This window comes from Esox lucius, chromosome 1, assembly GCF_011004845.1.
Source record: "Esox lucius isolate fEsoLuc1 chromosome 1, fEsoLuc1.pri, whole genome shotgun sequence".
NCBI classification, from domain to species: Eukaryota; Metazoa; Chordata; class Actinopteri; order Esociformes; family Esocidae; genus Esox; species Esox lucius.
This window is the reverse complement of record NC_047569.1, coordinates 19,998,933-20,020,737: the sequence shown is the minus strand read 5'-3', so window position 1 is coordinate 20,020,737 and position 21,805 is coordinate 19,998,933. Positions and strand designations below refer to the sequence as shown.

At 39.4% G+C, this 21,805-nt stretch overlaps 2 protein-coding genes across 35 annotated transcripts; one reads left to right on the top strand and one right to left on the bottom strand.

Annotated features, from left to right (window-relative positions):
* Positions 1-125: 125 nt before the first annotated feature.
* sh3bgr (SH3 domain binding glutamate-rich protein) lies at positions 126-12,479 on the bottom strand. Of its 34 annotated transcripts, none has more exons than XM_010887365.5 (13): positions 12,286-12,479; positions 11,636-11,821; positions 11,451-11,531; positions 10,779-11,003; positions 7,474-7,500; positions 7,362-7,382; positions 5,577-5,603; positions 4,463-4,489; positions 4,109-4,138; positions 3,764-3,784; positions 2,603-2,641; positions 2,097-2,157; positions 126-1,208 (listed from the first exon to the last, which is right to left on the bottom strand). In XM_010887365.5, the coding sequence occupies exons 1-12, from the start codon at positions 12,328-12,330 to the stop codon at positions 2,140-2,142; spliced, it is 747 nt and encodes a 248-aa protein (XP_010885667.2). In that variant the 5' UTR covers positions 12,331-12,479; the 3' UTR covers positions 126-1,208; positions 2,097-2,139. The 34 variants fall into 34 exon arrangements, with proteins under 34 accessions (XP_010885667.2, XP_010885415.2, XP_010885501.2 ...); XM_010887113.5 differs by having other exon boundaries at positions 3,755-3,784; positions 12,286-12,478; XM_010887199.5 differs by lacking the exon at positions 2,097-2,157 and having other exon boundaries at positions 2,618-2,641; positions 3,755-3,784.
* Positions 12,480-13,496: 1,017 nt separating this feature from the next.
* On the top strand, positions 13,497-20,682 carry LOC105022700 (lebercilin LCA5 like). Its single transcript, XM_020047555.2, has 9 exons — positions 13,497-13,610; positions 14,183-14,474; positions 14,599-14,876; positions 15,003-15,245; positions 15,936-16,073; positions 17,208-17,277; positions 17,367-17,503; positions 17,676-17,766; positions 19,991-20,682. Exons 1-9 carry the CDS (start codon positions 13,578-13,580, stop codon positions 20,539-20,541), a joined length of 1,833 nt encoding a protein of 610 aa, XP_019903114.2. The 5' UTR covers positions 13,497-13,577; the 3' UTR covers positions 20,542-20,682.
* The last annotated feature ends 1,123 nt before the right edge of the window (positions 20,683-21,805 follow it).

The following is a 21,805-nucleotide window of genomic DNA, read 5'->3' as shown; positions in this document are numbered from 1 at the left end:
TCACAGGGTTACAGCTGTCGTTCATTAACAGCAAAGTTATTGCTCATCATCCTATACACACTGTGAAATAAAACAACCATTCAAATATGAGTACTGTGCCTTGCAAAAGTATTCAAACTCCTGACCAATTCTCAAATTTTACTAGAGACACTGACATTTTGTTTTGTTTGATAGGTGATGCTAAAACACTAAAACTCAAAATGAATTACTGTTGGGGGAAATTGGTTTTGTTGGGAAGTATCTGTAAGAAAAAGATTCATATGTAGCTTGCATAACCCCTACACATACTCACAGATATTTTGCCTCTAATAATAAAAGTTCAATACATATATATATAAAATATAAAAAGGTTCATTTGAAAATCTGCAATGAAAACAACAATTCTTAGATCTTCCAGCACTGACAGAGTAGGTGTTTTATAGAGTTGCCATTTTAGGTGGTATTCAAATTAGCAAATTGTTTGTCCTTGATTGAATCCTGAATTTAAAACCTAATTAAAACAAACATATTTGAACCAAAATGGATATTCCTTAGGGAGATGGAGTTGACAGTTTACAGTTGAAAACCATGGTGATGCCAATGCCTGAAAATGTTTGGATTTCAGACAAATCTTAGAGTTACTAAATCTCCAGCCAACTGTTTTAGTTTGAAAATAAATATGAATTAAAGGCTTAACTAGGCCATAGAGGGCTATTGAAAAAAACTACATGAGTTATTTTTCAGTAACTATTCATTATTTCCAGTTTATAGAATAAAAAACTTTTTTGCAGGAGTTTGAAATTAGGATAGTTTGCTCAAGGAAAGGTTTATTTTACACCTATAGATACAAAAAAGAAATATGGAAAATATTTTGAATGCCAGCCAAGGACTGTACCAAATTTCGATAATGCCTGAAAAAAAGAATAATATTTATTGAGCTAACTTACTTTGTATATACAATGTTATACAATGTACATACATAAATACATCATCGCTAGTCTTAGTTCCCTACTCAATATGGAAATCTGGAAAGTGATAGAGCTATTGCTGGAGAATGGGTTGACCGTACAGACAGTGTGTGATAGGCAGATATCAGAAAGCAGGATCCAGTAGGGCGACATGTGCGCTCTCAGTGAGCAGTTGAGGGCATCATGGGTAGTGGGATGGGTGGGGGACGGTCTGATGGGTTCAGGGGGTCAGGAAGGGACGGAACAAGGGATCTCTCCAGGCTAGAAGATAAAAAAAAAAAGTCACCAAAGCATCTCTGCCAGTGGCTGTAGGTCTTATGCTTCCAGTCATTACTGTGCCCAAACTGCCCATGCCACCCTGAGTCTCCCAAGGCTCTTCACAAGCTCACTTAGCTGCTTTCTCTAACTGGGCATGACAGGTTTGGTTTTTTTAGGGGAGGGGATGCGCTGGACTGTGTACAATCCTGTCAAAGCCTAGTCCAAGGCTATTCCTACTCCTAAACCCAAATATTTCCTGCAGTGAGCCAAGCATGTTTACTACATTAAGGGAAAGATGGATGAATGGGGCTTTGATGACTACAATGATTATTATCATCATAACCCAATGCAATAAAATAAAATTCATGAGATGTAGTTTTCTATGACTGTTCACTGGGACATTAAGGCATTCTGTGCTGGCTGAAACTATTTGTTTAAACAGACCGGTTACCATCCCTGTTTAATAGCCTGATGTTCTGTTGTCTGTCAAAACACTTAAGAAAACACAGCTACCAATAGAGTGGCAACACAGTGTACATTTCATACAGGGACTTTATCCTTACCTTACACTGGGTAGATTAAATGGCTTTTGAGATTTATATCTGTGATCTGTAATATCTAATAGAGATGATAACCAAGGTACAATGGGTAGTTAAATAATACAACTATTCAATAATGCCAGTATGAAGAAAGACCTAATTTAAAAGGTCAAATAGGCAAATAGTAATGCATGTACTTTTTTTTATCTTTCAATGGAAACAAGTTATTTACAAGACATTGTCAAGAGATGTCATAAGACGCTACCATTAGATCACTGAAAATGACATGCTCTTATACTGCCATCAAGAGGCAGAGAACAGAACTCTGAACTAATAAAGAAGCGTATTTCACCTGTGCGGTACTAAATCACGCCTTAAACCTTTCCTGGCTGTAACTACTCATCCTCTTCTTCCTGCAGAGAAAAGAAAAAAGGGTAATAAAAACACGACGAGGTAAATTAAGACGAAGAGAACCAAGACATCCCACTATCTGTATAAGAGTAAGACTTTAGTTTAACTCCATATAATTTTCTTCAGTGAAACTGGCAGTGCTAGAATAATAAATACATTTATTTATATGAATGTATAATGCCTCCCTTTCAAAATCAATTAGTCATCGCAGATGCGCTTGATTACATTTGAACAAGATTACAGAGAAGTGGAGAAACTGATATACTTCAGATAATTTGGTCATTTTGTTCATCATCGGTGACCATAATACAGATGCTGGTGAATATTTGGCAAGCTTGTCTTGCTTAGATCCTTCTCAAAGTGAAACAAGGGTATTTGCTCCAAGGTGTTGCAAAGGTAGCTGTTTCTCTAGTGAGAAAACTGGTGTGTTGTGGGACGCTGTACTACCTCTGATTCACCTACTTCTGCCACTTCTTCTTCCTCGTCCTTGGCATAACAAAGAAAGACAAATGTGTGAAGGATAGGTGAAGGCAATAATCCAGCATAGGGGATAAGGAAGAAGGTTGAATGTACAGTTGGATTAAAAAAAAGTTAAATCAAATAATAATCCAGGGAGGCATCAAGAAAACAGGAAAGATGAGGATAGAATGACAATTCACACACTCCAAAAATATATCTACCAATTAGATCAAGAGAACAACTTAGCCATGGGCACAGTGCACCATTCCCTTAACTGCTAGTGAAGGAGTGAGAGAAGTCTGGGCCTTCAAGAAAGGCCCTCTATGAGGTGGTATCATATGACGCGAAACTGCAAGGCACTGCTTACTTCTAAAATCATTAGAACACATTCACTCCAATGTGCTGGGTTGAGCTTGTTTTTTTTAGCAATGCAAATAGCTACTTAAAAATTGTAAATAGCCTATGGGCTAAATGTATTAAAGGTTTTGAAGTGCAATTAGTTAGTAATTGTTTTCAATGACTAAATATGTCTAAAAACAAATGTTTGTGCAAGTCCATGGTAACAAACAAGTCCATGGTATATAAATTATTTCTAAAACTGGTGAGATTTTGTTGTGGAGGAGCACTGCATAATAACAAATCTTATAACACAGTCTTCTTCTGCACTTGTTCACACTTAGTCTCTAGACTCCTCTTACAAAGAAATACACTGTTAGTGGCTTCTCCCAGATGTCACTAAGTTTCCATCAAGTCATTAGTAATCCCTATACATCCCTATACACTGTTAGATCCAATTCACAAGCATGTCCATGTGTCAGACTTATGTTGAGGTGCACCGAGGCGGATATTGATATCCAGTGAGGTACTGCATTCTAAAATGCTAAAGCCACCATATTAATAATGGCCCTTGACCCCATCTCAGTCATACTACATCAGAACCGCAACTTTAGTCCAGAAAAGGTCAAATTATGTCTATACCACACAAGTCCTGGTAACAACCTTTTGAAATAAGAGGGTAGATAACTATTCACAAACCCACACTCAAGAAACATATGCCTGAGTATAATCATGCATAAGACCCATTTACTTCATGTCAGGAGCCACACCATGCAACTGGCTAGGCACACAGTGGAAATATACCTCTGTTACCTCTAGGGCTTCTTCTTCGTCCTAAAAAAGGGAATATCAGCAGTTTTGAGCATTTCAATGTGAAAGAGGTAACAAAGACGAGACATACAGCACCCCTTGTTTTAGAGTGAAACAGCATGTCACTAAGGAGACTACAAGAAGGAGGAAAAGACTGGGTTAATGAATGTTCCCATTAAGATTACCATACGTGACTGACTGTCATGCTGCACACCATCAGGTATCTCTACTACAGAGACCACAACCCATGCAGCAGCACAGAGAGAAGTAGAGAGATACACAAAAGGGGTTTCCAGTCAAAGGTCCACAAAAGGAAAGACACAACAAATTCCAATAACAGGAAACTACCTCGACCTCACTGACGGGCTCCTCTTGCTCCTGCAATGAAGGCATGTAGGAAGAGGGTGGAGGACAGCAAAAAAGGGAGGAAAGTATGGAGAAGAGAAAAAGAGAGAAAGAGCAAAAGCAGTGAAGCTTGTATGGGGGTAGAGGGCAGGCAGTGACAATTTGGAATGTTGGAGAGGAGAGGCTGTGTTTCTAAACGTGGTTTGGGTTTGGGTGTGTGTGTGTGTGGGGGGGGGGGGGGGCAAACTACAAAAAGTAGTGACAGGGAAATTTAAAGTGTGGAAGCAAGAAAAGCAGCATTGATAGAATGGTGGAAAGGCATTGAGTGTAGTTGAATAAAAACACATATCAATCTACCTCAAGCTGTCGTAGCTCTTCTTCCTCCTATAAAGAATGACAAACTGAGTGTCAGTGGTGTGGATGAAGAGAGATAAAAGATGACACGTGATTCATGCGCTATAGGAAAAAATTATATATTTTTAACAATTTACTGGGATATATGAGTGGCAGGAAGCAGCGACTGGAAAAGGAAGGAAAATTGGATAATTAAGGCTAAAGGAGAAAAAGAGAAAGAAAGAGAATTGGATGAACTGAACATTAGCTAAAGATGAGAGAAAGAATGTCAGATAAATCACAATCATCCCACAGCATAAAGCCTTCTGATAACCATCAAACAAACCCTCACAGCTGAGGGCTAAAGGAACAACCAGGAAAATTCACAGCTACAAATGCCAAGTTACCTCTGACCTCGAATCATTTTCTCCCTGGAAATACCAAACCAAGAAATGGGTAAAGGGGGAGGGGGTCAATGTGTGGAGGAGAGGAAAAGGTACATAATACAAATGGCTGAGAAAAGACTCTTTCACAGCGAGTCACATTCATGAAAATTTTTAACATAAACCAAGCTGGAGGCCTAAAATATTATGTAAAACATGTTGCAGTAAAAGTGTTAACAACCTTTAAAAAAAATACATTTAAAAATAAACATATTAAACAGAGTAGTATCTTAAAGCATGTGACATCAGAATGTTTCTTATCAAATGACAAATATGAATGTTATTGATCTCAGGTGATTATACTCTATCTTAGAGGGCATGCCATAATTTGGTTAAGGATCATTCTAAATACCACATAACACTAAAAGCACATATAACAATCCCTCCTCAGACGATCTGTGGAAAATAGGAAGGGGGCAAATACAAGACAGGTGGATATGGTGTTGCAAGTCAAGGGACTGCAGTTGTTTTAAGCATTGAAGATTTTACATCTTAAGCTAAAAAAACAAGAATATGTGAGGTTAGTTGTCTGTAAGTCGGACAGAGACCACAGTCACAAGGATGCAAAAAAAACAACAACAATAAAACTCAATACCTAAGGCCTTCAACACAGAATTTGAGACTAGAGCATATCATTCATTACATTTAAGGACTGAACACTAAGCTATTTGGAACACAATTCAAAGTAGATCTACCTCAGAAACAGCCTGATCGTCTTCTCCCTAAAACAACGAATAGCAATGATTAGCTTCGAATCAACTTGCTAACTTTCACCAGGTTACTATAATTACAGTGGGAAAATTTAATTTAATACACGTATTATTACAATAATCAAAAAAGATCTATTGACACATTGCAGATAAGTAATGCTGGATGTATCCAGTTAAACCTATTCAAAATCATATATTTGCAGTAACACTTTTATAGTGGCTCACTCTGTGGTAACACTACCTAGGTAACTTACATGTGTCTCTATTATCTGCCTCTCTGCCATTGCACATTGTATTCAACACTAGCATTAGCTTCTGAGACACTTTTGAGGCCAACAGCACACAAAGGGGGTATGAGACCATCAAAAGAACAAATTGTGACATTTGCTAATCTGTCATGCTTTTTATGGAAAATACTACACCTCATAGTACAGGAATTCCTAATCAGTATATACAGTGCTGTCATTTAATTTATTATGATCTAATATGTGTTATATCAGTTTATAGTTTAGGGTATTAATTGATGTGTTATTTATATTCTGGCCTGTGGGATATTAGCTCAGAACTAATTTGTCCTGAGGTCAAACCTACTTGCCAACCCCTGCCTTAGTATTTATATTCCACAATGCAAAGAGAGTTGTAGTCATTAATAATGTGGCTGGGGGGTGCAGTGCAGCTGTGGCATTTAAACCAGTAGAATCCTGGTGACTCCTTGAGGTAGTGCATTCAACAATCAAAAGACTATGTACAAAGGAATAGTCAAGAGAGCAATAAACTGCATAATACATGTGATACATACAGTGCCTTGGAAAAGCATTCAGACCCTTGAGCAATTCTCAAATTTTACTGAATAATAAATTGCATATTAACATTTCATCTCAAAGCCTGAAACTCAAAAAAAACTATTGTAAGGTGATATCGGTTTTATATATATATAAAATAAAGTTAAAATAAGTTGCTAGCATTGGTAATCAAATGTGCTGAGGAAGCTAGTGAAATAAATTGCCCTCATATGGACAGAATTACTTTACCAAAGCCCTCTACCTTTAAACCACTAAAGTTTGACATATTGACAGATCATTTATCAGTCTGTGAATCTGAAGAAAAAATTAAGACCAAACAGTATTCAGCAAAATTTGAGAGACAGTAATTAAAATGCATAGATTAGGAAAAGGTAACAAATTAATCTCGGTGCCAAAAACCAAACACACCCAATTCCTAAAGACACACCATCCCTATAATTAACTATGGTGGTTGCAGCATCATGCTATGGGTATGCTTCTCATCAGCAGCGACATCTTCAAAATTAACATAGGGCAAATTTACCAAGAAGGGGTAAAGAAATATTATTATTTATTTACAATAATTTCTCAAAATAAAACCTATATCACTTTACAATAATTTATTTTCAGTGTTTTCTATTTTTTTTTATAAAATATCAAACAGAACAAATGCTTAATGTATCATTTGTAATTCATTAACATGAAAGAATTGATGAAGGGTCTGAATTATTTTTGAAGGCACTGTATATACAATTGGAAAACATTCTGGGTAGCCAGAATGTTAAAAGATAGGACGAGCTGCAAGTAGCCCATAAAGAAAGTATACAGAATAAATATATAATGCACAGAACATGATGCACACATGCAAAGAACCTTCTGAATCTAGGGGTAAAATAAAAAGGTCAGAGAAAAGACGGAACCACAGCCACTCCATAATAACGGCCTTCATATCAAGCATTATTTCTGTGAACATAGTGTTGTCTGTTACCTTAGCCTCCTCATCTTCTTCCTGTTTAGGAGAGAAAACAGATTGAGACATGACAATACATCAAACATTTGTATGTGTTTTAAATACTTTTCAGACATTTTTAATAATTTACCTGGGCTACTTCCTCTGCTGTGGCCTTCTGACAGTAAGAGGAAAAAAATAGAAAAGATAATGTATCAGTACCTCTAAAATTATAACATGACCACAACAAGACATAAGGCAAACAAGGAACCTCTCCTCAAACATAGTGTTAACAACACTGCCACATTCAGCTATAACAAAGTGGATTTTTCTCAGAACCTCTACACCACGTAGTAACCTAGATATTGTGAAACAAAGACATGGTATGTTTACATAAAGGTAATTCATCAGATGGTCTTATTCAGAGCATTTATAGTAAAGACTGTGTACATTTTTATACTGATCCACAACCCTGGCATGCAAACACCATGCTCTACCACATGACCCTACCCTATCTACATACTGAATCAGGGAAAATCAAGACCAGTGGTTATGTAATTGGGATGAAAAATGTCATCAAACTGCTGTAAATTGAGTCAATTTTACAAGGAAACAAAACCAAAACGTGTACTGTTAACTGCTACAGAACAGAGAACGGGTTAAATGTCTAAGCGACACAGGACTGTTAATTATAGTAATAATAGAAACACTTACAGAAAAATTAATCGAAACAGTAAAAGTTATGAAACAGTCAATATAACAGTATCAATGTGGATTAGTATGGTCCAAAGATGAGAAGATAAGGACAACAGGAACTGGAAGGAAATAAAACCCTGATAAAGGAAAAAAAACTTTAAAGAAGATGGTATAGCAGAGAAGCCACCTCCTCCTTTGTGGCCTCTTCTTCTGCAGCAACGTGTTCTCCTTCATGGCCTCTTCTGCTGCAGCAACATTATCCCTTTTGGAGCGTCTACTTCTGCAGTAACCTTTTTTGTGACTTTTTCTGTTGCCTCCTCAACTTCTTTGAATTCAACATCTGCTGCTACTTCAGCTACCTCTGCGTCCACATCCTCAGCGTGTTTATCTCCACTGCACCCCTCCACTGGAACCTCTCTTTTTATGAGTGCAAACAACAACGCGTCATCAAGAGGGAACTTTTTGAATAGGTATTACACAACTGCTTCCATAGGCACACATCAAACACCAAGAAGGGAATGTTCCTACTGCTGAAGACAGAAGTTCAAAGACATCACTGAGTAAGGTGCCAGGATCATAGGCTCCTCTGAGGAAATGAAAAACATTAATAAACTAACAAAAATGACATATGGTTGCAAGGGGATGTATAGCAGCATACTGGTACTGTGGAGAGAATTTGGAGGACTGCAATGATGCATGCTGTAGTGACAAAAACTGCCATTCTCAAAATATTGCAATTGAAATGGAAAACATTCTGTCCTGGTAACTCATTGCCCAGAATTTATGACAAAACTGGTCCGGTAAATTATGTCAACATGCACTTCCCGAAACAACATTCTCTAAAAACTGGATTTGTTAATACAAGATCACAGGTTCAGCTGAGGAATACTTTCTCCAGACTTCTTGGCATCCTCCTAGAAATAAATATCATATTAATTTTTCTGCAATGTTTATGAACCAGATCAATCTCTCCCGCCTCCCAAAGTAAGTTGAGAAGAAGTTTCTTAATTTACTTTTTTCTTAGTGTAGTTCAATAAGTTTGGTTACAAACAAAATCTTTCCAACAGTTTCAGCCTTCTCTTCTGAAAGAATAGTTTATTATATACATATTATTATATCATTATTCTAATGAGTAATTAAAATAAACATAGCGATACTTAATACTTCACTTTTATAGAAATCATATACTATCATTAGTATCTATGTATATCTATGTATATCATTACTGTATACACTCACCTAAAGGATTATTAGGAACACCATACTAATACTGTGTTTGACACCCTTTCGCCTTCAGAACTGCCTTAATTCTACGTGGCATTGATTCAACAAGGTGCTGAAAGCATTCTTTAGAAATGTTGGCCCATATTGATAGGATAGCATCTTGCAGTTGATGGAGATTTGTGGGATGCACATCCAGGGCACGAAGCTCCCTTTCCACCACATCCCAAAGATGCTCTATTGGGTTGAGATCTGGTGACTGTGGGGGCCATTTCAGTACAGTGAACTCATTGTCATGTTCAAGAAACCAATTTGAAATTATTCGAGCTTTGTGACATGGTGCATTATCCTGCTGGAAGTAGCCATCAGAGGATGGGTACATGGTGGTCATAAAGGGATGGACATGGTCAGAAACAATGCTCAGGTAGGCCATGGCATTTAAACGATGCCCAATTGGCACTAAGGGGCCTAAAGTGTGCCAAGAAAACATCCCCATTACACATCACCATTACACCACCACCACCAGCCTGCACAGTGGTAACAAGGTATGTTGGATCCATGTTCTCATTCTGTTTACGCCAAATTCTGACTCTACCATCTGAATGTCTCAACAGAAATCGAGACTCATCAGACCAGGCAACATTCTTCCAGTCTTAAATGTCCAATTTTGGTGAGCTCGTGCAAATTGTAGTCTCTTTTTCCTATTTGTAGTGGAGATGAGTGGTACCCGGTGGGGTCTTCTGCTGTTGTAGCCCATCCGCCTCAAGGTTGTGCATGTTGTGGCTTCACAAATGCTTTGCTGCATACCTCGGTTGTAACGAGTGGTTATTTCAGTCAAAGTTGCTCTTCTATCAGCTTGAATCAGTCGGCCATTCTCCTCTGACCTCTAGCATCAACAAGGCATTTTCGCCCACAGAACTGCCGCATACTGGATGTTTTTCCCTTTTCACACCATTCTTTGTAAACCCTAGAAATGGTTGTGCGTGAAAATCCCAGTAACTGAGCAGATTGTGAAATACTCAGACTGGTCCGTCTGGCACCAACAACCATGCCACGCTCAAAATTGCTTAAATCACCTTTCTTTCCCATTCTGACATTCAGTTTGGAGTTCAGGAGATTGTCTTGACCAGGACCACACCCCTAAATGCATTGAAGCAACTGCCATGTGATTGGTTGATTAGATAATTGCATTAATGAGAAATGGAACAGGTGTTCCTAATAATCCTTTAGGTGAGTGTATAGTATATGTAATGCTTTAAATCCTTTCTAAAATTAAATATTAAATATTAATTCTGAAGAACTAGAGAGACATATACACATGTCAATTAAAAAACATTGTTTTTAAACTCTAAATAGCCTCTCAATCATGCAGTTAGAGGATTAATAACATTACTGACTACTTGGTAATCATCCATGGAAAAGTAAACACCAATGAGATGAAAGGAAACCAACCACTACATAACTGGAAAATGAAATGAACATTAGTTAATTGGGGGAAATGGTTATGTTATGATTGTTTGGAGGGAACAAAGAAATTACTAGTTTGTCAGCTTCATGGTTCTCATCCTCAACCTCAGCATCCGCAGTCCTGTTCTCATCCAACTCATTGTCATCCATCTTGTTCTGAACAGTATCGGTTTCATCAGTTCCGTTGTCAATTATCTTGTTCTCAACGGTTCCATTTTCAGTGGTCTTTTTCTCAACAGTACCATTTTTAACAGGCCCATTCTGAAGGATAAATTCCTTTTCCGCCTGTTGCGCTTCCTGCATCAAGGAAAATTGGCAGGTGGTTTAACATAGTGGAGAGATGCAAGAAGGGATTCCAGGCCTATACTCAAATACTTCAGCCTGCATGTCACATCATATCCCTCTGACACAAAGTCCTGCTTGCTCTCCAAAGGAGTCTGGCATGGAGTGTAGTCATCTATGTTTCGACATTCCGAAGGCAATTTAAAAAAAAACAAAGCTGGAGAAAAATATATAGCTGCAAATAAATATTTTGGTTCAACCCAAACTGATCAGATTTCAAGGGAGTACCTTAAAATAGCCTGACATGGGGGTGAATTTGTTTTGTGTGTGAGTTTATTTGTATTAGACTGTAAATTCCCTGATGAAAAAAAAATTGTCTGTCTGGGTGTCCTCTAAAGCTGAAAAGCTATACATAATTTACATACAATAATTTAGAAGAGGAAGTGAACATTTTATTCCAACCTTGGACCCGGGAGGAGGTGGTAGACCGAGGAAAGCATACACTGAATTGTCTTCTTTGGCATCAAAGAATGTCTCATAGTCCTGTGGTGTAAAGACAAACAATACATTTCTGTTCAGTCTCATACTCTTCTCTTAGCATTTATATTTACATTTTTCTTCCTTCTACATTATATTGTTATGCTTACCCCACAGTAGCTCTCTTCATTGAAGATCTGAGGAGGTAGGGGAATCCCATTGGTGGGCTTTTTCTCAACAGGGACATTTTCCCTCATCCACGTGCGGTTGTCCACATTGCAGGCAATGTCCAATGGAGCGTACTCGACTTTTAGGGCTTCTAGGAACCCAAGCACATCCTGTTGCTTCTTCTTGATCTGGAGCATTACATATGCGTACAGATAACAGACACAGTAGATAGGCTGCTTCTTTATGAGACATGTTTGACAGTTTTTTGTATCTTTAGATTGGACGTATAGCAGTAGACAACCATGTGAAGGCTTTTTACTTTTTGTTTTATATTTTCTGGACCAAGAATCTATTCACATATTTCTTGAAATTGTAGATTAGGTTTAAGGTACTCCAAATATTCCAGAAGGTTCTGAAAGTAAATGGTGATTAATTCAATAAATAACTGTTGCAGGTTTTGTAATGTGATCTCAGCAATGGTATAAGGAACCAAACTGAGATGTCAGCCGCAAATAACGCTGTTAAAAGTTAACAAACTGCAAAACTGTCTTGGCCTATAACAGATGTGTATTGGCCCGTCACAGAAAGTTGAACAATGGTAGTGGGAAATCGTCCAACAAAAAGCGTTGCAAACAGTCATGGATAAGCTTACCGCTGTCGATCCGGATGAAGAAGCCAGAAATACTTTTATAACCATTTTGTTAAAATATGTTGGTGGAACTGCTAAAGTTCTAAAAGATACAGAGTGACTCCCCAAATAGTAGTGCGTAGCTAAGATATTACTTGGCGAACACAAGCCACCCCACTGAGTCTATTTTTGTCCGGTAGCTCTACATCACCGCAGAATCCGGATTGGTGGGACAGTTTTAGGGGTCCAGCGCTTACCAAGTGATTGGCAATTTCAGCTGTCTGTCGGAAAGGGGACCACAAAGTAAGCAGCTACTGCCAAGTGGAAAACGCATATATGGACAGAAATAGATACTGACGGAGCAGTGAGGGCAGTATAAATGTGTACATAGGACTATGATTATCTAGGCCGTTTCGTTTCTACACTAAATAATTTAACCATTATTTAACTTACAAAAGTAGTTTATCGTCTTCTTTTAGTATGTCCTGACAGCAGATATGAATTGCTTCATGAACATAATTAATTTAAAACAATGTTGGTTTAATTACTCATTAGGATTGTTTGGGTTTAATTCTTCCAGTAGCAGTCAGCCAAAATACTTGCATTTTTTTTGTCCATTATCAAAGATGGTATTGAAACTACTATTTACCGCTCATTAGTCAGACAACTACATTTCCCATCGGCGTATTAAATGAGAACGAGCGTTTCTACGGTAACCAAAAATATCCAGACATCTAACACCACAGTGAGTTAATGATTTTCCCTTGATTCGTTGATAATGAAAAATATGAAATAAAATTAATTCAAGCTAGTGGAAGAAAAAAATCTGTAATTTAGTTTGGTAATATTTTTTTTGTATTGGGTACAGCGTATAAAATTAGTTGAAGTCATTAAACTTTATAATGAATACTAATACAAGCTTAGTACTGACTTTGTCTGGAACTAGCTAGCGGTTGACGCTTACTGTATCGTTAACGTCTTTACATATATTTAGGCTATTTATGGAGAATTTCAACATTTTATAATTTGATGTTAAATGATTCGTCTATGGGACAAGTGAAGCCGTGTAATTCATGGTTCTTTAAACATACAAGTAGTACTGCCCGTGTTTCCAGAAGTCTATGAAAAGTCGCTGTCCTAAAAAAGTAATAATGTAATATATATTTAAAGAAAACACAAAAAACTGCTGCATTTCTATGTAAGAACAGTTCGGACGTGCAACACCAGTCAGAGAAAATATCAATGCAATAGACTGTTGATTGGACAGTTTCTTTTTCCCTGGACTGCTGATTGGCCGGTTCAAAATACTTAGGAGGATGATAGAGCATTTTTTAAACCGTCCGTTTGAGGTAAGAGGTTTTGAAGGGTTTTTCTTTCTCTAATTGAGGCTTTGGCCAACGTCCACAAATACAACTGTAGGCCAAGTTAAAAAAAATATTTGGGTGTAAGTTAAAGGATCAGTATAATGTCTTCTCTTTGTGGAAAGTAGTTGAATTATTTGCATTCTAACCAACTTTCCCAAATCCAGCTAGGGAAAGTGCGGTCGGACCACCCAACATTTCTAGGGAATAGGAATTTCTGCTTTAAAGAGAATGGAGCGCATTTGCAAGGTTGACTGTCATAGATCTGAACTATTAGCAGCATGGATTTACTAAATAATCAAATAAAATATATAACATTTCCAACAAACTCTAAATGAACACCAAAATTGATGTACTTTTCTATAACAAAGACTTAAAAATCTGTCTTCAAAAAGATATAGATTTTTACTATTTGTTTCTCTAAGCAATGGATTACAGTTTATCTGGCCCATAGACTGGATTAAGGGTAAGCAAACATCTCACAAGAAGCTGTAAAAGAGTACCATTGTCCGTGTATAAAAATACGTAACCATTCATTGTATACATGTCTGCTATTACAGAATAATATCTGGGGAGAGATAACTTGTCTGAGACATCACTCCATCATGCAGCAGGACAACGCTAACTATGAAGAAGGTGCAGGGGATGCAGAATCGAGCTGTTGCTCGGGCCAGTCCACCCCCTTTAGGTCAAGCAGGGGCTCCAGCAGTAGTGCAGACTGTAGGGTTGACTCTGAGGGGTCACTGTCCCAATCAGACAATGAGGAGGAGGATGACACTACTGAAAACAGGACACTAGTATGCTCATCAATCAAGAAGCCAAATCTAAACACAAAGATAGCCAAAACACAAAGTATGTGATATCTTCTTATTTCTTAAGGCAGCCTACTTAATAACATAAGTGTAGGCCTACAGGCCAAAATGGTTTGAAGCATATTTCAATGTAAGCATCAACACTTATGCTGTTTTCCTCTCAGCTCAAAACAAGGCAGGGAAGTGGTGCCTAAAGAAAAAAAACACAAATTCAGAGACGAGTAAGGATGTCTTCTTTCCTCCAATCAAGTCACTGGAGGACCCAAATAAGCACATCAGGTCTGCTCACAGGCACCGCATCAAGGAGCTCAATAACCAAGTGTGGGAGCTACAGCAGCAGCTTAGGGATGCCTCCAAAGAGAACAAGTTGCTAAAGCAGATACAAGGCCGCCACACAGTGGCGCTAGAGCACTTCCAGGTTTCCCAGAGTGGACTCCCCCAGGTCTGCTGTATTTAGTTTTGAACTGATCTATAACACAGCTATAACAAACTAAATTTTAGCTGCCAAAGCACTGGCTTGAAAGCACTGGCTAAGGTCAACATGTTTTGTAAATACCCAAACACCCAGATCCTGGCTAAACACAGCAATGAGGTGCGAGCTCTGCAAGAACTCCTGCGCAAAGCCTGGATCCGCTGTGAGAGTCAGTCCAGATGTCTGCGGCGCACAGAGAAGGAGCTGCTGAACGCTAAAGATTCTCTGAACCGGCTGCAGTTGCTCAGCAAAGCATGCGACTTGGAGGAGAGGGTGGAGCTGAACCACAGACTGAACCTGGTTAATGTAGACTTAGACAGGAAGGGCAAGAGAATACAGGTAAATGTACTCACACAGCAGGGCTGGCTTGATGTTTACAGGCCAGGTGAATGTCTGTATTAAAGGTGAAGTCTTCATGATTTTACACTTTTGCTCTGTGGTGTACAAGCATCAAAGTAACACTTCACATGAAAGTTAGCCTGTCTTTTATTCATTCCCAGTAGATTATTTCATTTTGCTTGTTGTCACTTCATCCTGATGATACATAAAACTACCAAAGGTTGCAGGGTTATGGGAAATTAAGATACTCTTGCTTTATACATATTTCCCCAACCAATTTCATACACAATAAATATAATTCCAGATAGAAAAATAAAATGGGTTTCATACATGTGTATAATCACAATCAGGTCCATTACATCAATGCAAAGACTGGTATGCTCATACTGTGGGTTTGTAGACTCTCCATCAGCAAGCAGAAACTCCAATCTCCATTACAAATTATTTTTGTGAACACATTTGTTCACAAAAATAACAGTGAACACATTTGCAATCTCAAAACAAAACTTGTATAGCATATTGTGTCATGTCAGCTGCATTTACGGTTTTGGAAAAGTGGGAACTAGTCCAGCAACTAGTTACAAAGGGAAGAATCTGACCAGACTTTAGAAATGTATTTAAGCATTTTACAATTCTTCATCAGTTCCAAAAAATAGTTGTAAATAGTTAACATGATATTGTGTGTTGCAGGACTTGGAGAGGAATCTTGAGCAGAGACAAATATCCTTCAGTCGTCATCTGGCCACAGAAACAAGGAAGACCAGTGAGGCCAGAGAGCTGTCTGATTACCTCCAAGCACAAATCAGTCAGTTGACCCAAAAAATTAAAGTATGTTTGTACTTGATAGCATAAACTTACAGCTAAACTGTACAGTATACAAGATTGGTAATGTAATTGTCACAGTTCAGTGTAGGAAGGATATGAGGCGCAGAGCTGTAGAACATCCTTTTATTAACTGTCTTCCACTAAACAAAAATAACCAAAGCAGAGTACAACCGTGAACTGAGGAGCAGCAAAACACAACACTAACTACAAACAATGACCAACAAACTGAAAGGCAAACAGAACAACTTAAATATGGTCCCCAATTAGAGACAATGAGACGCAGCTGGTCTCTAATTGGGGCGAACAGAAAACAGTCCCACCGAGATGCCTAGAGTCACCTCTGTGATCAGGTCCTGACTGTGGGCCCCAGGCACATGGAGATGCCTAGAGGCCCTCAGCCAGGACCAGACAGTAACCACCCCCCCAAGGCACAGGCTTCTGACCGCAAGATAGGAACATCTAAGGCGGGGAGTGCAGGGCGTCAGGTGGCGGCTTCAGCCCCAGAGCAGGACGCGGCGCTAGGACAGGTGGAGGCCCCACCCCTGAGGCAGGAAGGGACGCTGGGACAGGTGGAGGCCCCGCCCCCGGAGCAGGACAAGGCGAAGGGATGGAGGAAGGAAGCTCCGTCCTCGAATCAGGATGGGACGCCGGAGGGTGAGGAAGCTCTGCCCCTGAATCAGTATGGGGCGGCGGAACGGGAGGAGTCCGGGGAGCAGGAAGCGCAAGAGGAACTGGAGGTGACAGGGGAGCTGGAGGCGCCAGGGGAGCTGGAGGACGATCAGCCCCTGAATCAGTATGGGGCGCCGGAGCAGAGGTGGGAGGTGGCGATGGGAGGGGTCATCTGGGTACTCAAGCTCCCACGAGTGATGCTGCAGCGGCCTAGAGACACCTCTGCGGTCAGGTCCTGACTGTGGCCCCCAGCCAGGACCTGACAGTAATTTAGCTGACAGCAACGCATTGCAAACATAAGATGAAGTCTAATACAGCTACACCATAATTAAAGCATTAAGTAACATATGTAAAAGTAACATGTAACCATGTAACCGATACTGGGATAACAACAGAATATTTGAAAATATAATGTTTTTTTGCTATTCTTGAGAAATTGTTCACTCATGCATTTAACACACACTATAGGAAAGGGAGAGAGAATTGGATATCCACAATATCTACGCACACAGATTTCCAAAAAACTGCAACAGAAAAGGTATGCACCTTTTTATTAATATGTTCAAGCTTTGATCCAAATCAAAATATTTGTTTTTAAAGAGATCTAATATCTTTTCCCATTTTCAGGAGCAAGAGAAACTAAATCTGTTCAAACAGATAACTTATCCTCTCTTCCCATTGAGCCTCCGTGCCAACTTGGACTTAAAACCAGTAGAATCGAACATCTGGAGTCTGGGATGGAGAGGCAGAAGAGTTTGAGCTGGGTATGAAAATGGTTTGCATTATCTCACATTCTGTGCAGAAAGCTGTATAAATAGGAAAACTGTCAAAAAAGAATTTCAACATTGACAGTTGAAAGCAAAATCTAACTATTTCATTAAAGGTTTTTGTAGTGAGTTCCAGCACAAAGTTGAAATATGGTTGATTTTTCATTAGGAGCACTGCGCCAATGACTTCATAGACAGGAGTGATTTAACGGGCAAGTCAGTGGATGACAGAGGACCAACTGATCCTGAAGACCTTGTTGGTAAGACTGTTTTCCTTTACTACAATATGTTGAATCTTTTAGATGGAAAGCTTAAGGGATACTGATAAAAGAAATAGCTAGACCGTTTAGCAGTTATATATACACTGCTCAATATAATTAAGAGAACATGTGATCATCACAGTATAACACCAAGTCAATTAAACTTCAGGGATATCAATCTGTCTAGTTAGGAAACATACGCGATTGTGAATCAATGTCACCTGTTTTGGTGCAAATGAAAGTGACAACAGGTGCACTGGAGAGGCAATAGCAAGACAACCCCCAAAAAGGGAATGGTTTTGCAGGTGGTTGCAACAGACAACTGCTCTCTCCTTATCCATCCTGACTGATTCTTCTCTAGTTTTCCATTTTGATAGTGTCACTACTGGTACCTGCAGCCCATTCAGGTTGCACAGGTAGTCCAGCTCCTCCAGGATGACACATCCATACATGCCATCACAAGAAGGTTTGCTGTGTCTCGCGGTACAGTCTCAGGAACATGGAGGAGATACCAGGAGACGGGCCATTACACAAAGAGAGTAGCACAGGGCCGTAGAAGGGCATCAACCCAGCAGCAGGACCATTTCAACAACAAAATACTAATGTTTTAACTTAGGAAGCATAACCCTGATTTTTTTTATCACAGCTTTCATGCGTCTTGGTATGCTCTCTGTTACATTGCTGTTGGGTGACTTTATGCCACTCCTGGCACAAAAATTAAAGTAGCTCGGCTTTGTTTGAAGGCTTTTGACCATTCATCTTCCTCTTGATCAAATTCCAGAGGTTTTCAATGGGGTTCAGGTCTGGAGATTGGGCTGGCCATGACAGGGTCTTGATCTGGTGGTCCTCCATCCACACCATAAATGACCTGGCTGTGTGGCATGGAGTATTGTCCTGCTGGAAAAAACTATTCTCAGAGTTGGGGAACATTGTCGGAGCAGAATGAAGCAGGTGTTCTTCCAGGATAACCTTGTACATGGCTTGATTCATGTGTCCTTCACAAAGACAAATCTGCCTGATTCCAGCCTTGCTGAAGCATCCTCCAGATCATCACCGATCCTCCAAATTTCACAGTGGGTGCGAGACACTGGCTTTTAGGCCTCTCCAGGTCTCTGTCTAACCATTAGATGACCAGGTGTTGGGCAAAGCTGAACATTTGACTGGTCATTGCTTCTCATTGATGAAGGGCTTTTTTCTAGCTTTGCACGACTTCAGCCCTGCCCATAGGAGCCTATTTTGAACCGTCCTCACCGTCTTAGACATTTTCAGGATGGAAGCAACCTGATGCGCACTGTATCCCTCTGCCAGTAAAGCCAGAATTGAACCCTTCTTTCCCTCATTCAAAGCTTTTCCTTTAAACTCTTTTGCCATGCTGAATAGTTTTTTTATTCAAATTACCTTTGAGGTACTACTTGCACTGTTTTTGCCATCCAGCTGGTCCTATTGCAAAAAGATAGTGATGACCACTGCTGTGGTTTTTCCTTGGTACTTTTCCTTGTTAAATTAAATTTGGTTCAGGTAATCACCTTATCAGTACCTCATTAAGTAAAATGAGGAGTGTGTGTTGGAATTTAAAAGACACTGGAATGGAATGGCTGCCATACATGTAGAGATGCTAATTTAAGAAAAATTAGGAGTGGTCTCTTAAATCTTTCCAGAGCTATATATATATATATATATATATATATATATATATATATATATATATGCGCTGCGTATGCAGAGGTGTAGAATTAGGGGTCATAACCTCCCAATATTACAGACTGGTCAATGTGACCCCCCTGGAAAATAATATCCTGGGATCCACTGACCCTGACCCCAATTTACAACACAAACCTACTCTGTTGGGCGTATACATATTACTTCAATACATATTATTATTTGTTTACCTGAGCTTCGTTTGGCCCTCAGTTTATACCCTCGCCTTAACCCAGATGAACAGGCACTGGTTTATTTTTTTCAGATCAGCCTGTGACATCATACTTTCAGCCAATAGTTCCATCCCATCCAACCAGGGAAAAATTATGACATTCATTTCAACACATTTTGACACATAAACAGCATTATCTTAATTTTAACAAGTCCAGTGTTTTCTTGAGACACAGAGTATGGAAATATGTTCAAACTAGCTGTCCCTCTCCCTAAAATTAAGAAAATGTTTATTGAGAAAAGTAATGATTCTGCTGCCTTTTAAGTCACCATGAACTGTTACATTTACCCACAGAGTATGGAGAGCAGGATGGTGATTCTGACAGGGAGGATTTTCAGCTTCAGGATGAGCAATTCCTTGTTAAAGAGAAAGTGAGTTCCCCTCTGGTTTCTGACGAAGAGCAAACAGAGAAATTTGAAAGCCAAGTCCGACAAAATCTGGAGGACCTAAATTTAGAATGTGCCAACACAACCCTCAAGTCTCCTTCCAGGACCAAGCGTCTGTACACATTCAAAGAAACCATCCAGAATCTGCACTGTGGGAAGCCTGCCTACAGCAGCCATACCCACAGCCTGAGAAGGAGCCCTCCTAAATACATCAACAGCCAGGCCAGAGTGGAGAACCTCGGGTCTGGTGTGTATGAGCCCTCCTTTGTGACTCTACCAGAAGGAAAAAGCCAAAGGCATGACATCACAGGCCCTAAACCTGAAGATGGTGTAGTCCAAAGCAAGAAGAGCAGCTTGATGAAAGAGCTTTTTGGACAGGCTTCAATCACAGATAAAATGGCTATGCAGACAAGCACATCCAAAGTCCAAAGCACAGTCCTGGATAGAATGTCCTTTTAACAAACGGGACACTAGCCCAGTCTCAACAGTAGAGACCATGATCATTTTTGATTGACCCAATGAGGGTAGAAGAATATACAATTATTTTCATCATTTGATTAAAATGTAATAAATCTGCCATGCACCTAGCACAATATTGAATGGAGTATTGTAGTGTATAAATATGAAACTTTGCTTCAATTCACCTCTCACATCATGCTTGCATTGGCAACCGCGCCGCTTGCCCAGTTTGTTACCCTTCATTGAAAACAACTGGGGCTTTTATGTTTCGTTGCTTTCACGGTGCGTCTTAACTGCTTTGTGACTACAGTCAGGACACCCGTTTAACTTAACTTTCAAAAACAGCACCCTACACAAAGCCCTCTTCACTGCCCTGGAGAATTGGGATTTGATCAGACCAGAAGTAAGAGTGCCACCTACTGGCCCTCCAACATTACTTTCAGCAGTCCCTCATTAGGAACCAATCAGCACCCACTATGCTTAGCTTCAGAGGCAAACCAGCAGTGGGATGCACAGTGCTGTTCTGCTAGCTACATTTACAATATTGAATTAGGCATTAGGGAATAAACATTTACTGGAAAGTAATGTAGCAATGTTTTACATCAAAGGTACTTAACCAACCTCCATGAGAGCCACTGGGTATGCTGGATGTTTTGCCTGTCCCCCTCAAGCAAAACACATTTTAGAAATGTGCTCCCCATCCAGACCTTGGTGAACTGTGATTAGGGATTAATCAAAACCCTGCGCACTACAGTAAGTAGTTATTCAGACTAAGGGTGGACCACGTGTTCTTTTTACTTTGTGTGGCTTAATAAGTGCCTTGCACAATTAAAAGCGATGGTAGGCTACATCAGTGTCTCCCAAACCCAGGTACGTGCCACATCCCTCATGAAAAAGTCCCACCGATTACATTACCGATTACATTACCGATTACATTCCTTCATAGAATGGAAATGTTGAAAGTCACAGAGAAGTAATTAAATTATATCAGTCAGAATGTGTCAAAAAATGTACATTTCAGTAATTTGCCAACACTGTTATGCACAGGCAAGTTAATTTTCTGTATTGGCCTCCTGTGGTAATCAAACCCATAACCTGACTTTTATGGGCCATCTACCAATTCAGCCACCAAATCTTAATGGAGAATTGGGTCACCACAGGTCCATGAGCTTAAGTGTACCTTGGCATAGTTTCTACATGTGTCTGGAGCTCTATTGGAGGGACCATGCAACACCACTGTACCAATAAAAAAATCATAGCTTTC